Below are 15,130 nucleotides of genomic sequence, written 5' to 3' on the forward strand. Positions count from 1 at the left end.
TCCCAGGTGTGTACGACTTAAAATAATGTTCAACTAACCAATTTAAGTGAAGAATGTTAGCAATTTAGCTGTTTTGGTACAGAAGACATTGTTCATCATATTCATCTGTAGTTATGGAACTGGACTTTTTCACATTTTGTCAATTTAACAATTTGATGACATTTTCTGTAAATGTAATTTCACTACCCTATGGTCGCAGTTTTTTTTTTAAAGTATATTCTTGTACATTTCAGGACAAAACAATTCATAGTCACTCTTAAGTCTAAAATACAAATTAACAACCTTAAAAAAAGAAACATTGTGTATTTACCACCTGGTTTAGGAAACTTCCAAAGGTTTATATAAAATGGTCGCTACGCCCCTGGATAGAAATGCAATAGCATATAATAAATACTTACACATTGTCCAGCCCAAGTGTTGACAACAAGCTTCTCATTTGTAACACGATACTACTGACACGTCATCAAATCCTTGTTTTAATCTGTGAAAACGAGGCCAAAAAACGCAAGCACAGCACAAAGGTTTAGGATGATGACAGAATCATCATCAAGTGTAGCGTTACGACCAAGCATTATTTTCATGTTGTCCTTTTTGTGTCTCGCTGGCGAGCAGCTTAGGTCAGTGTTAGTCCTGGTGTTTAAGTCCACAAGAGCCATTTAATACTTTCAACCGAGTGACGGGTCACCTCTCCTTCTCTTTGGATGCGAGCACCTGAATGTTGATTTTTAAGGTTCTCCCTTTCCGTTTTTCATCTCCACCCTGCTGGTGACTGGAAAGGCAGAACTCTCTGAATAACGGATTTTACTGGGTGTGTTTGTGGTTTTTCCTTTCCATGCGTCTAGTCCCCCGGCTTCATTTTTTTCATACTGGCCCTTGGCGTCCTGCTGTCAACCGAACAGTAACAACAGGACAATGCAGGCCGAGTTCACTATTATCAAAGGCACTGTGAAAACAAAAGAAACTAAAAGTTAGCAAAATCCTCTACCGCTTAAGTCTTAGAGCTGGCTATCAAACTTTTGCAGCACTTTGAGTACTGAGCGTAATGTATCTGTTGCAGAGTAACGAAAACTGTCAAATATCAAAAGTTTGGTTAAGTTTACAAATTGTAGGATTAGATACTCCCTGATTAAATACAATCACTTTGCCGATTTTACACATTTTCTTTCGATGAAAGTTCTTAAAAACAAAATTTAAAACACTGATGCACGTGAGAACTGTGGTTTAAGTGTTACTGTAAAGAATCAAGTACAGTTATAGTATATGTACAAGGAAGTCAGGCATTCATTAAGATCAGTGTCTGAACATTTTTGTTTTCCTCTAAGGGAAACTGGGATATACCTCTCATAACAGTCCGGACCGAGCGAATGAGGGTGAGAATCTGGGCTTTGACTCCTGGATCATCCCCAAAACCTCCAACCCCATGGTCAAGCCCCCAGCCAACTACAAAGGAGGAAAAGGGGGCAAAATATAGTGAGGACAAAGCAAAGGAGGAGGCAGCATACCAGTATACAGTATCACGTTAGTTAGTTCCACAGGCAGCTAGCTTAGTGTACGTTAACGTTACACACCGAACGTTAGCTAGATTCGTTTAGCATGGTAAACACGGTCATTTTAATTAAATGTATGCTTTTTCGTTGGGTAAAACATGGCAGAATACTTACACTTGCTTAGAAACCTTTCTTCATGCAACACAGCGATTGCATTAGTGCATAAAATAGCAGTCTGGATAAGAGTGTACAGCGTAAACGCCATGTTGGCAACTTTTTCTTCTTCTTCGTCCAGCACCACTCCCACAGAATGTGGATGCCGTAAACAGGCAGCTGAGGTCGTGCAACAGAAGACAGCCGTCATGGTAAAACCATGGGTTTCTTTAACTGTCTATGTGGCGAAAGCGCATGAACTACACAAGGGGACTTTCATTTTATGTACTTTTTAAAAATGTATTTGTGCAAGAATCTGGTCATATTTGGACATCATATGTGACATTTTTCCGTTTTAATCATCTTCCCTAAAGAAATAAAACAGGCTATTTTAAAAAATAAGATTATGAAACAGGAAATAAATGAAGACATTTTAAATTAAATTTAAATTCACTGAATGTTTTCCTTTTTTTCTTTTGAACATCAACTAATAAAGCAATAAAAAAAAACGTTTTAATGTTTTCACACTATTTTCACATTACCTTCCATTGTGTACTGACGGTCTCTTCTGTTCCTTTGTTTGGTTTGTATGTACTGTACATATATCTCTATTTTACAAATCTATTTATCGTATATCATATTTATTTTCTCAAGTTGGTAAGATGTCACCTTTTAATCAGACTTATTAGCATGAAGCTAAAAGGATTTCCACTCCATAAACAGCAAATAGGCCTAATAATCAAATCTGGTTATTGTATAGACTTTTAATTTACACATAAATAGTAGAGAAACTACAAGAACATATTTAATATGCAGTAACAGTTTATAATGATAACATTGCTCTCAGTAAATGACAACTTTTTCTATTCATTCATTTCATTTTATAAACAAGATGGGTGAGTTCTCATTTTTATTCTCTCTGGCACACACTTGACTGCACCATCCTTATCATTATCATCACGTTGCTTTCTTTTTCTTTAACATTATAATAAATTATATTTTCACAATCAGGGTCACAGGCCCTGGTACTCAAATAAATAAACAAACAAACACATATAGGTAGACTGACTGTGATGTTCATATTCTCACTATGACATTTTATACAGTCAGGCAAAAATAATTTACAGGTAGATATACAACTCTGACAAACTTCAGTCTTATGCTCCTCGTTGCCTGGACACTCGTTTGGTTGGCAAACAAGTAAACAGAATTGGCCTTTAAATGTCGCTTCCTCATCTGATTCCAGCCCACACATTTAGCAGATGATGGCAATATTACCTTCCCCTCTGGCTGAAGGTAGCCTGTGGGTTCATGCTGAGAACATTTGGGTGAGGGGTAAACAATACTTTCAGGGTTCCTTTGAGCGAAGGATTCTCCAGATGTTCCATATATATTAACTTTATACTGTAAATGTGACCCAGGATGTTGTTTTGATGTAACTCTTCCTGTATGAATAAAAGGCGAAATATGTTTAATCAGTGCAGCAAAATCCGCATTGAAGATAATACTCAATTATTTTTTACACACTCAGAAATGACTCCCAAATACTAAAACTATGAGTACAAACTGTTCTGCCAATGCCAGTGTACAGTTTGCTTAAAGCGTGAACCCCTTTTGCGATACCACCCACTATAATTAATGGTCTCATTGCATCTTTAGGTTTAAACCCCAAAACACCAATACTTCATTCATCCCCACCCCCCCCCCTTTATTTTGTTCTTCATCTGGCATATTCAAGTTCCGGTCATCTAACAGACTTGACATGATGCATCACCACTGACATCCAACCTCTTCAGTGATGATTGAACATGTTGATAATCAGTGGAAATAATTATTTGTTTTGGTCATTAAACACAACTGGACACGATGAGGAGAATCCCTTTAGGATCAAATGTTGACGATACATAAAGCTTGGAATGTTTTTTTCTCGTTAGGCTGCCCATTTACTGATACCACCGCAATATCAATAATAACAACAACAGCAAAAATAGTAGTGTGAAGTCCATCCTCATCCACAGTCTTGTGTATGTACAGTTGGGCCAGCAGCAGTCAGAGTCATGGACAATAACACACACTCTTACTGTATCTATGACTCTTGCTCTTCATCTTTAAAGAGCTCGTAACCTTTCAGAGTTTTTTGACAAAGTCTCCAACTGCCTTCCTGCTAGTCTATAACAGCCCTAAAATTCACGAAAGACGAGCAAGGTTGTGGTTGCTTTGGTCCTGGTTGGGTAAAGCTTTGAGTCTGACTGCCAGTGCAGCAATGAGGAAAAACCAGGAGACGTTCTGTTTCCCCGATATTGTCAGTCTGTGCCCATTTCAGTTCAGACGGCTTGGGAAATAAAGTGGAGCCAGGGAAAAGGACACTGGGATGAAACTGTTACCAATGTGCCACCCCACAGCAGTACAAACTGGTCCAAACATGTTTTTCTAAGACAGAGTTTAAGTGCAGGGCTATTAACAGAGGTTGTACTGCAGTATCAGAAATAAAACACTGTCCAAGGAAAACATAAGAAATATATTTATATACTATAGTGTCATATTTCTTTCTGTTGGTGTCTCTCTCCTCTCTCCTATATCTTGCTGTTGGTTTTCATGTGACGTTTTTTTTTCTTCTTGGGAAATTTACAGAAATCCAGGCAGCTTCTTCCTCTCGATGGGATTTTCTTGAGTCAGTCTGTGAAGAAAATAAAGAAATCCCAACATTAGGGTCATGTCCTGGTTGAGAGTTTTTCAAAGACTTGTAGGTCCACTTATAGTCTGTTACAATGGGGCCAGAGGCAGGTGTTTAGGAGGTGGTTAGTTAGTGAGCCACTGGGAAGTGGAATTGAACATTCTTTACACTGTAGCTATCAGATGGCCAGGATGGCCTACACTGTCAGGCAACTTAAACACCAAAAAGTAATTGAATTTCAATATTTTCCATTAATTCAAATAAAAACAGTTTGATTTGCATGTTTACTGCCTGGTCTGGCTGGAAACTCTCAAATCCAGGCTAAATAAACTATTAGAACCATTTCAAAGACAATTAAACTTTGCTGTACCTAATCTCGCTGATTTGTTCTGTAAATAATTAAATGTTTATATCCTCATCTGCGATCTACCATGTTGATATTGTTCTATTAATATACTGCATTATCAAATAATTGAAAAACAATCACCTTATCGCTACTTGTTGAGATGGGAGCTGATCTTTTCTTTTCTGAGGATGTTTGCGTAAGGAATCTGAAAGAAACAACAGACCAATGAGATTCCATGAAAAATGGCTTTTTAGTTTTAAAATAATGCAACATGTGTGGGTTAATAACAATATTTTGTAAAAAAATAAACACATTTGCCCATTTGTGAAAAGAAACAAATTACTGTAAATAACATTAATATTCCATCACACTTCAAAGGGTAAATAAAACATTCTGGGCAAGAGGTGTAAAGTTTGGGCGTGATATTCAAATTCAATCAAAATTTGAAAATATAATTCAGCAACATAAATCCCAAATTTTCTTGACATATGAATGTCTGGGTGAAATTAATGTGTCATTACTCTCAGACAGATCCATCTGCTGGTTCTAGACCCATTAGTCAATTTTGAATGTGTTTTTTCTTTACGCTTATAAATGAGCTCGTATGCCTGTTTAGACGTCTGCCTACGTGGTTACATTGAATGCAGCGTGCTCTTTTGTGTGTTCTTTTGGACGTGCGGGATTTGCGTTCACGTGCACACATGCGTGTACAGTTGTTGCATGTGTCAGAAAGCAACGACAACCACCGTCTGTCAGCCTGTCTGCCAGCTGCTCCGGTGATTGATGTGGACGGAAACACTCAGACGGCTGCAGAGGAACTTCTCACCCATGAAAGACAAACTGGATGATTGGCTCTGTCGTTTGACGGACAAATAAGCAATAAGAGAAGTGTCTGGTTGAGTCCTGGGGGCTTTATTTATTCTTCAATTCATTTCTGCTTTAGTTTAACACATGGGTTAGGCTTTCGATTGTATATCTACAGTCTACCGTAGTTGAAGTGTTAATTGGATTGTTCTTGTCACATCTCTTAATGCTTTTTGGATTTTGTCTTTTCCTTTTCAAACTGTGTAACTATATTTTACTGTGCTTCATAAGTAGTCTTAATTATATTCCTCTGAAAATCATCATGAAGATTGGTTTTCAAAGCGAACAGTGGGGCCATTTTAAATTCATGTATCTATAAAAGGGTGTTTTATTTGCCGTTTAAAGGCGTAGCAACGATATTTATTTATCCATCGGTGTTCAGCACTGATTGTATCATTAGTAGTCTTACCATCTGTAACTGTTGGACCATCTCTTCTCTGTAGGCGAGCTCTCGTTTCATCTGGTCTTGGAAATTATCTGAAATTAGAGCAAGAATGTATGATTAGACTGAACAGTATTATCATTTGAGTAACTGATCAAGTACGGTTTTAATAATACAGCTGAAGGACTCAAGCAGGGGGAAGAGAAAAGTAAGAGGGGGGGAGACAAAATGGCAAAGAACTTCAGAAACACAGAGAAGGAGACGTTGCCCTTCAGAGTATAAAAAAGAAAAGCAAGTTAAGTGAAAAAAAAGACTTACGGAAGACAGGAAATGGTGAAGTGCCCTTCAGAGCGTGAAACTCTTGCTCCAGTCTCCTCCTGAAGTCAATCTGCTCCAGCAGAACCTTCTGGAGCTCCTCTGCAGGAGCAGGCAGGAGGAGAAATGAATGTGTGAGAGATACAAAGAGAAAAAAGAATTGTCTGTTAGAAATCATTTCTTAAGATCTTTATTTTCAGAACCTCTATTTATATTAATATCGTCAATACATCGACCAGCAGAGTGGGTATCTTTACCTACAAATTCATTTCAATTCAGTTTCATTTATAGAGTCAAATCCTAACAGGAGTTATCGCAGGACACTTTGCAGATAGCTCTAGATCACACTGTATAATTTACAATGACCCAACAATTCCCCACAAGAGCAACAAGCCGCATGCCTCAAATTAACAATCTTTACCTTTCTCCATGTTTTCAACGTCCTTCTTTAGCGGCACGGGAGAGGCAGCACCTTGGCTTCGATCACCTGAAAACACAAAAAGACTTAACTTCACATATGCCAAATGTATTTTCATACATACATACATACATACAGTGTAGAAGCTGTATTGTACACTAAGAGTTCCAATCCTATTCTAACACAACATCAGACCATACCTGAGCCAAATATTCATAATCATGTCATGGACGGATTTTCCATCAGTCTTTATTTTTTTAGTATAAATCATTCTGCATCCTGCTCAACCTCTCCCAAACTGCCCCGCCAGTCTTTAAGTAATTCACTCATTGGCCTCTAGATGTCAGTGTAAGATAGTGGTAACAATTTGGACAGCTCTGTAGATTGAGACCTTTCCTGCACTCCCTCTCCCTGACATGTTCAATCTCTTCTTGCTGTCAGATCATATTGCTTTCTATTAAGACAACAAAAGGACGCTACTTGCGTTCAGAAATGAAATCAATTATGTAGCTCCTGAAACTGAAGTGTAGGTGCTGTGCTTCCAAACTGTAATTTTTTATCAGGGGAATTCTTTTGACCAATACCAGTGGCTATGAAAACTACATGAGGATAGAGTAACCATAAAATAATGGAAAACCGTATATTTAGAGTTATGCAGCATTTTGTTATGATGTATATTTGTCTGTCTTTGTTACTGCTGGAAGCAACCTACTTGTTGCTTTAAAACTTCTCCATCCTCCATTTGCCCTTTTTTTTAAACAAACATCTTTGTCACATGCTGTTTTAAAATGTACCAGTTTGAAAGTTTCTATATTGTTCTGCGTGTATTTTTGCGTCTGAATAGTGACAATGAGGCATTGTGCACCTTAAATGAAGCGATCCAGCAAACTCGATATGTATATTCCCCTCCAGTCACTTCATATCCTGGCTCCTTAAGCCTCCCCATGCTTCTCTCTCTCATTTAGAGCAGAGAGAGCTCTCCTCTCCTCTCTCTCCTCCTCTCCTCTCTCTCCTTTCCTCTCCTCTCTCTGTCTCATTTGACAAGCAAATTTGCAGACAGAGCCCGAGGATAACAACCTCGTTTGACAGTCAATTAACCGTGAATAGTCAAAGCCAAGGCGGTTTGCATTACATAAATGGAAAATTAGATTATTTTTTCTCCCTAGAAACAGAGGGAGAGTTTAAAGACAGTGGAGGGGGGGTGGTGGGACTCGAAGGAATCAGGCCTTCTAATCACGTAGAGCTTCCCACCGCCCAGGGAGACATTTGGCAATCAGGGGAAAGGTGGTCTCATTTAATTTGTTTCGTGTAATTTTTCGAAATACATTATACATTATGTGCAGAGATCATTACGGTGTATGTGTGTGTAGGGTTCGAGGGAGTGGGGGTGGGGGTCGGGGTAGATACAAATGTTGGCACAGATGTCATAAAGCACTTTTAATGTCTTCCTGACAGATATAAAAAGGCAATAAGCTGTGATATTTTTCAAACGGGAAAGGGCTTTTTGCGCTGAGAAGGGGAAAAAGGCAATTATGTCGGCGGCGATATGGGTGTAGGATGGAGATTGCCAGCGCGGCTGCTTATCTCTGAGCTGATGTTTTCTTGTTGAACTATAACGGCCCCCCCAAGAGCAACAGCCCTGGCGACAATGCCGCTACAGAGAGGCGCCGTGGCAGAGCGGCGGCAGAAGCAGCTTTCCACTGCTGCTTCATCTCTGAGTATTATATCCCGCGCTCATGTCTGAGAGGAGAAGGAGATTAAGGTGGATGAAGCTGAAGACTTTATAGCCTTCTATCACTGCTGTATTATTTAGTATTTTGAGTCTAATTTATGTAATAAGTAAAAAATGTTAACTTATGTACATAAAGTCATATGTTTTTTGTTTTTTAAGACATTTTTTTTTTTAATCACTATTGTTTGTTTTATGTATGGACATTTTTACACGGTGCATATTTGTCTACATGGTCTGTGCTGAATTAAAACAGGGCTTTAGCTTTTAATGCCATTATATAATACAAATCAATCTAAAGCAATAAATATTGATTATTTTTGCTAATATTTATACTCCTGCTTTGTAGATAAGTTATTGGAGATTGTAGTTCTAAATTGCTAACTGTACAGTATTAAGCTGCCCTTGAAAATATTCATAGTTTTTTTTTTTTCGTTATGATGTCAACTTTGGATCACGATTCAACCTGAAGCTTCATAAAGACCTCAGAGTTGCTTTGCGATGTGAGATTAAAACTGCACTAGAGTAAAGCAAAACCCTGAATTTAAATGAACCTTGCCATTCTAATATTTATACTTTTAGGAGTACCTAACATGTCATTTACAAATACTTCAGTATTTCCTTCTTTGATTGAAGTTGCTTTACCATTTCCAGCTGCTCAGCAAAAAAAAAACACAAAGGTGAGAATTCCTACCTGAGCTTTCCCTCCAGTAGTCGGGCGCTGATGTTTCACTGCCCGGTACAAAGAAACTATTCTGCTCTTTGTTTTCATCTGACAGAAAATGAGACAGGGAAAGACAGGAAGGCAGTTTCAGTAAGGCCCATTGGTTGAGCTGGTTATCCGGACACATGGAGATAACTAAGTTTGTGCATGGTGTGTGTCCTTTGTGTGTAAGTGGGCCATGAGAGCACACCAGCACAAAACATACACAAGACATTTTCTTCAGCGAAAGGGTCAGAGTGGGAGATGAGAGGAGCAAATGAAACGTCACAGGAATATGAGCCTCGTAGGGACACAGAGGCACTATAAAACCACTCACTCAGACACTAAATGAAACAAAGATGTTATAATACAACCGACTCCGACGTCTGATGGAACAGCTAGTGTGTAACAGTTTGCTGAAATAGATTGTGTAATGCTATTTGATGAAACAGTGTAATAACCTGTTCAAACGTTTGATGAAACCAACACAAAAAAGGGTGAAAGATGTAGTGTCAAGCAACCCATGCAAACAGCAGCGCGAGCAAAGTGTTTTTTGTAGATTACATACTGTATGAAAGAGACATTGCATTTTGGTTTTGCAAATGCTTAAAAGTGTATGATGTCTTTTAACTTTTAAGAGAGCAGTAATTTACAGTAAAAAAAAGAACTGCACACAACTGATATTTTCATTATTCTTGAGAGCAACATTATCATCTAAAACTTTGCTTCCATGAGCAATTTTTATCTTGTGTTTATTGTGTATTCTACCATTATAGACTTTTTTTACCCGTTCAGAAAATATGAACAGAAAAGGTTTAAAAACAAAGACAAGATTTAATATCTGTGCTCACCCGAAATGCTGGAGTTATCTTTGGTTGCGTACACAGGTAGTCCTTCGTCTCTATTTTTGTGAACCTGAAAAAAAGATATAGACTGTTAGAATTTCATATGCATTGTATAGTTAAATTACAACAGAGCTAAACATATGTCTTGAGTAAAAGCTTTCTAATTAGGACTCTTTGACGTGATGATTATTGTTTATTTTAATCATTATTTATTTTTTGTCTAAGATTTAACTCATTACTGGGCAACTCTCCCTGGTTGGTACTCTGCTTTTATCAGCCAATGGTAACTTTCACCTGCAATGATCCAATTTAGCATTTAAGGTTAAAGCCTTTCTTTCCTCTCCGTCTCTAATATCAGTCAGATGTACTGTATTTACAGCATGTTACTCAATGGATGATTCAACTCTGCTCTGGTTTAAAATGCTCCTCTTAACGCCCCTCTCCTCCTCCTCTCTTTCCCTCAGAGGCCTGGTTAATGTGGAAGTCGACAGGTTAAAGATTAGAGTTGCCCTAACAGGTTGGGGTGACAGAGGGAGAACAAACACACCGTGGCCATTAAACAATCCACACCTGGGCCTATTAGCCAGGATCAGAATGGGGTGACTGTTTCAATTTCTACTGGGAGAAAGCAGCCTATCAATCTGCTTATGCAGATCATATCACTGCCTGACTGCAGCACCATTTAAATAATAATTAGCTAAAGTGGCCTGGGGGGATATTTACGTTTTTGTAAGCTGGGTCATCTCGGTGAGGTGGGGTGGAGCTGGAGAGAGGCAGGCTGGCAGTAGGGGAGGTAGGCAGGCTGGGGGACTCCCGCTGGATGGGGTCCGAGGAGGAGGGAGGGGAGGTACTGGTATACACTCTCTCCTTCCCCCTCTCCTCTCCATGCGCGTCGCTCAGTGCAGGGAGGTACAGGTTGCTTTGAGTCTGTGGCAGCCTGTTTGTGAAGCTCCCCTCTTCCTCCTCGTCCTCCTGCTTCGACGACTCCACATCCACCTCCCCCTCCTCTTCGCTCTCCACTCCCTCCACCTCTCCATCGCCTCCACTTTCACTCCCGTAACTACAGCTGCTGCTGGGCGATAGCCGCTGTTGGCGGTCTGACCGGGCAACCACAACACCAAAGTCCTCGTCTGTTGCCCCAGTGACTGCTCCACTGTTGCTGTGGAGCTTGGCCATGTTCTCGGCATCCTTGATCACAGGTCGGAAGGCTGAGCCGTAGCTCGGCTTCCTGGCTTGGAAGGTCGGGGTGTCCAAGAGTTTGAGCCAGCCCTCTGATGTCACAGGACGAAGGTCAGGTGTTGCTGTGGTGCAATCTGGTTCAAACAGCCCGGATGATCTGGCTGTGGTTGTCGCGCTGCCGGGGGCCATGGTTGCACTGACACTATTTTCGTTGCCAGTTACAGCTACAGACTCGCTGGGTTCTGAGAGATCCAAAAAGGCCTGTCTGAGAGAGGTGTTGTCTGCCAGAGAGGAGAGGGCGCTGGGCTGAGGCTGGAGGTAGGTGGGGACAGGGATTCCTCCTGCCGCTCTTGGTGGCCAAAACATGCAGAAAGGAGGATAAAACGTGTCTTTGCGGCCAGGCCATAAAAGACCTGACAACCCTGCTCCTTTCTGCCCACCGGAAACATCACTGTCATCTTTTTTCTGCTGGCAGAGGCCGAATGCTGGGAAAGGGTAAGGCGAGGGAAAGAGTGATGTGGGAGGGAACTTCTGCAGCATGCCAAAGCCTTTGCTCGGGACAGGGATGACAGGGTAGCTACGTGGTGTCTTACGGGGAGATAGACTGCCTCCATCCAGATCATCCTCATCTTCAAAGCGGGCTCTTTTCTGAGCACCCAAGTCACCCATCATGTGAGGCACTACCGAACCTGGGAGGGTCTTCATAGAACCAATGGAGGAACAATGGGCTGAGGAGGGCAGCGCTCTCTTCCGGCTACCTCCGTTGAACATAGCTTTGACGTCTTCCCATGCAAAGACCATCTCATCAGCTGGGTGTTTGTCAGAGAGTTTGAGGTGTCGTCGCCAGGAGTTAAAGTTGGCGGCGTCAGGCTGGGTGTACTTGGCGTCTGGTGTGCGGTGGGAATGGAAAATGAACTTATTTGGGGAGAAGTACATGTTGCACAAGGAGCACTTGATGCATTTGGCCCTGGAGCTGTTGTAGCGTGCCGGGATGAAGTTACCACGGCAACCCCAGGCGCACTCGTGTGTCACATCAAAGGCAAAGTTGTCGGGCAGTTTCGGCGGTGCGTTCTCTCCCAGAAAGGACTTGCAGAGGCGCTCGGCTTCGCGCTTGGTGATCATGCCACAGCGGCGTGACGAGATGGGCATGGCACCGGCCCGCCGAAGAATCTCCAACTGAACAGGAGTGCACTGGACACAGGTGATGCCCAGCGCCACGCGACGATTATGAATCTCATTATAACTGTAGTTCTTGAGGAGCGTGTTGGAAATCTGTGCCAGGCAAAGTCTCTCATTGTGATCAATGACCAGTGACACAATGGGAACACCGTATAGGATGACCTGGCCGACCTGGTTTGGCTTCATGGGTGAGGAGGAAGAGGACGGAGAGGTGGAGGATAAGGAAGAGGATGAGGATGAGGAGTGGAGATGAGCAGGTCTGGGTGGTGTCAGGGGTTCCTGCTGGTAGGAGCCTGTTGAGCTCGTCATTAGGATATCATTAGGGCTTGAAAGATGGGTCTTGTCCATACTTGGAGGAAAACTGTAGAAAGACCTGCATGAAAAGAAAGGAAGAAACAAAGACACATGAGTTGTTTTTTTACCATAAAATTCCTCTTGTTCTGTCTACCTATAAAACACAAAATATGAAATAGCTAGTTAATTACTTCTAATTTACGCGTAGGTGTGCCCAGAAATACTTTGATGTGTGGAATTTGTGAAATAAAAAATAAAAAAAGTTAATGTATATTGTATTTTAAATTGAATTGAATGTATATCTATCTGTTACACAATAATATACAAAAAAACTTTTTTTTTTCTATAGGAACGGGCTAATTTCTTTAAATATTATACTTCACCATATACTTCAAAAATAATAAAAAATGATTTGTCATCTACAGCTACTCTTATAAAAATGATTGAATAACAAATAAATTATAAAGTGAATTGGGATACTTAATTAACATGTATCTGTGATACTAAGGGAAGTGTTTGCCTGACATCAAATAAAAATGCAACAGTTATTTTTCATGAAGTTCATCTTCATTCCTATAAAAAGTCTTCATTCAATAAATATGTTTGCCACAAAGTATAGCCTCTGTATATTTACAGTTCTCCATTTATAGCTTTAAAGTATTGAGTCTGCCTGCGTCTGTTTTCAACAGTAGCCTAGTTGGTCAGTGAACAAACTATGAAAGAGGATAACACACTCTTCTAACCGTTTAGCCTAACAGTTACAATGAAAGTACCATGTTCCAACACTATCATATCGACACAAATTAATGTTTAAATGTTGCGTTATGACATAAATATCAAACTTAAGTATCCTTTAAATCTACAACATACTGTAACCTAAATAGTTAATCTCAGTGTTAGATAAAAATAAACACAGAAAATATACAGAGAATGTTAAGGCATGTTTAGGTGGATTTTGTGTAGACTACAACCGGACTACATTATTGTTAAACTATTATATCAACCTCATTTTCCTTTATCAAGGTTGGCTGTGGCCCTTTGATCTGGTGTCACATTCAGCTGCAAGCTGTTTAGTCCAAATATTCCTTCGTCTTTAAAAATCTTCCTATTTAATTAGATATATTTGAAATAGCAGGGAATTTACTGTGAAGAGATGCTGTAAATCTTAATGTGCTATGTGACATAAACAATTATAAGCCTTCTGTAAATGCGTGAATGCGTCAACTCCTGAATTTCCTTTTTTAGAAATACTTATCTTACAGCACACACACACAAAAAATTGTGTATCGCATTTATGATATAATTAAAGAAATAAAGCTAAAAACACAAAAATATACAGAAAAAAACTGAAATTGCTTTCGTTTTTTCCCAATAATTTCAGAAAATGCTAGTTTTAACAAATAGGCCTACATTGCTAAAACATTTATGACCAATTATTTGCACTTTGCATTCAAGAAAACATTTCTACAATAGAAAAATAAAATACAGAATTATAAAGTGTTTGGGCTATATTAAACTGGTGTCGTTTTGAATGGGAGCAATTTATTACAGCGCAATGTGAACTAACCGCGTGGGCCGAACAACAAACCGTTTGGCTGTACGCAAGGACCAACACAGCAATTAAACAATTCGAACTCAAGAGGCCACAGTTTGGCTTCAAATAAGACAATATTGGCTTTTGACACATTTAAATTTACATAATATCGGTTATGTCCAAATTTGATTTCTAGTAAAGTACCGTTAGGCCTTTATTACAGTAGCACGCTAGTTAGGCATCATGTCTATCCATGGAACAATATTAAAGGCAGAGGTAGTTTATTTGGCAACATAAATGCCATGATAACAATACGAAAACATTACTTACAATAACAGAATACGGTCACTGGCCCACAGTCATTTTAAACTATGGTTTATGCAACGGAATGTGAAAAATCCACACACAAATCTACTCAAGCATTTTGTTATTTCAATCATTTTTTAAGCTGTTTTTTTTCATCCCACACAGTTTCGGTGCGGTTTTTTTAGCAACATTTTAGCCAACTTTACAGGAGAAGCGGACCAGTCCTTACCTCTGACTCCCAAGAATACTCCAAAACGGTCACTGTGTCCAAAAATATCCCCGTCACGAGATAAATCGATGTATCCTACACAGCCTTAAAAAACTCATTTTTATCAAGCAAACCGACAGACTTTACTGAGTTATATCCGGGAAACACACGGAATCGGTACCCGCCTTCGCCTCAACTGTCGAGTGAGCTGCTCGTGAGATGTGAGTAAACTGCGACGCTCGCGCCGGCTTTATTCGCTTTTCACCACGCGCAGTCCTAATCCACCCCTCCCTACCCCCCTCCCCCCCACTCTCTCTCGCCCTCTCTCGCTTTCTCTCTCGCTTTCTCTCTCTCTTTCCCTCTCTCTCTCTCTGACCACTCACCTGCCTCTGTTTGATTGGCGTGTAGCGCGAGCTCAGCCCACCATCCAGGACACAGACACACACACTCACACTTACATACACACACACACACACACACATTTTATTCCTCCTCTCCTTCGCGCGCTGTAGGC

The 15,130-nt window shown here is 40.2% G+C and overlaps 2 protein-coding genes across 2 annotated transcripts; both read right to left on the bottom strand.

The window, feature by feature from the left end:
• Positions 1 to 613: 613 nt before the first annotated feature.
• ier3ip1 (immediate early response 3 interacting protein 1) lies at positions 614 to 1,820 on the bottom strand. The gene is made up of 3 exons (XM_034896379.1): positions 1,662 to 1,820; positions 1,339 to 1,440; positions 614 to 943 (listed from the first exon to the last, which is right to left on the bottom strand). The coding sequence occupies exons 1-3, from the start codon at positions 1,750 to 1,752 to the stop codon at positions 888 to 890; spliced, it is 249 nt and encodes an 82-aa protein (XP_034752270.1). The 5' UTR covers positions 1,753 to 1,820; the 3' UTR covers positions 614 to 887.
• Positions 1,821 to 2,389: 569 nt separating this feature from the next.
• skor2 (SKI family transcriptional corepressor 2) lies at positions 2,390 to 14,874 on the bottom strand. Its single transcript, XM_034896370.1, has 9 exons — positions 14,638 to 14,874; positions 10,640 to 12,647; positions 9,923 to 9,986; positions 9,063 to 9,140; positions 6,643 to 6,708; positions 6,225 to 6,323; positions 5,934 to 6,001; positions 4,802 to 4,865; positions 2,390 to 4,317 (listed from the first exon to the last, which is right to left on the bottom strand). Exons 2-8 carry the CDS (start codon positions 12,620 to 12,622, stop codon positions 4,809 to 4,811), a joined length of 2,415 nt encoding a protein of 804 aa, XP_034752261.1. The 5' UTR covers positions 12,623 to 12,647; positions 14,638 to 14,874; the 3' UTR covers positions 2,390 to 4,317; positions 4,802 to 4,808.
• Between the last annotated feature and the right edge of the window lie 256 nt (positions 14,875 to 15,130).

The sequence above is a fragment of the Etheostoma cragini genome, chromosome 16, assembly GCF_013103735.1.
Source record: "Etheostoma cragini isolate CJK2018 chromosome 16, CSU_Ecrag_1.0, whole genome shotgun sequence".
Classification (NCBI taxonomy): Eukaryota; Metazoa; Chordata; class Actinopteri; order Perciformes; family Percidae; genus Etheostoma; species Etheostoma cragini.

Excerpts from the sequence above, each read along its gene's own strand:
- ier3ip1 (XM_034896379.1), bottom strand. The coding sequence starts at position 1,752 with ATGGCGTTTACGCTGTACACTCTTATCCAGACTGCTATTTTATGCACT. Across the intron at positions 1,441-1,661 it reads AGAAAGGTTTCTAAGCAAGT|TTGGCTGGGGGCTTGACCAT; the intron begins GTAAGTATTCTG and ends CCTCCTTTGTAG. Across the intron at positions 944-1,338 it reads GGTCCGGACTGTTATGAGAG|TGCCTTTGATAATAGTGAAC; the intron begins GTATATCCCAGT and ends TTGTTTTCACAG.
- skor2 (XM_034896370.1), bottom strand. The coding sequence starts at position 12,622 with ATGGACAAGACCCATCTTTCAAGCCCTAATGATATCCTAATGACGAGC. Across the intron at positions 9,141-9,922 it reads AGATAACTCCAGCATTTCGG|ATGAAAACAAAGAGCAGAAT; the intron begins GTGAGCACAGAT and ends ATTTTCTGTCAG. Across the intron at positions 6,002-6,224 it reads TTCACCATTTCCTGTCTTCC|ATAATTTCCAAGACCAGATG; the intron begins GTAAGTCTTTTT and ends CTCTAATTTCAG.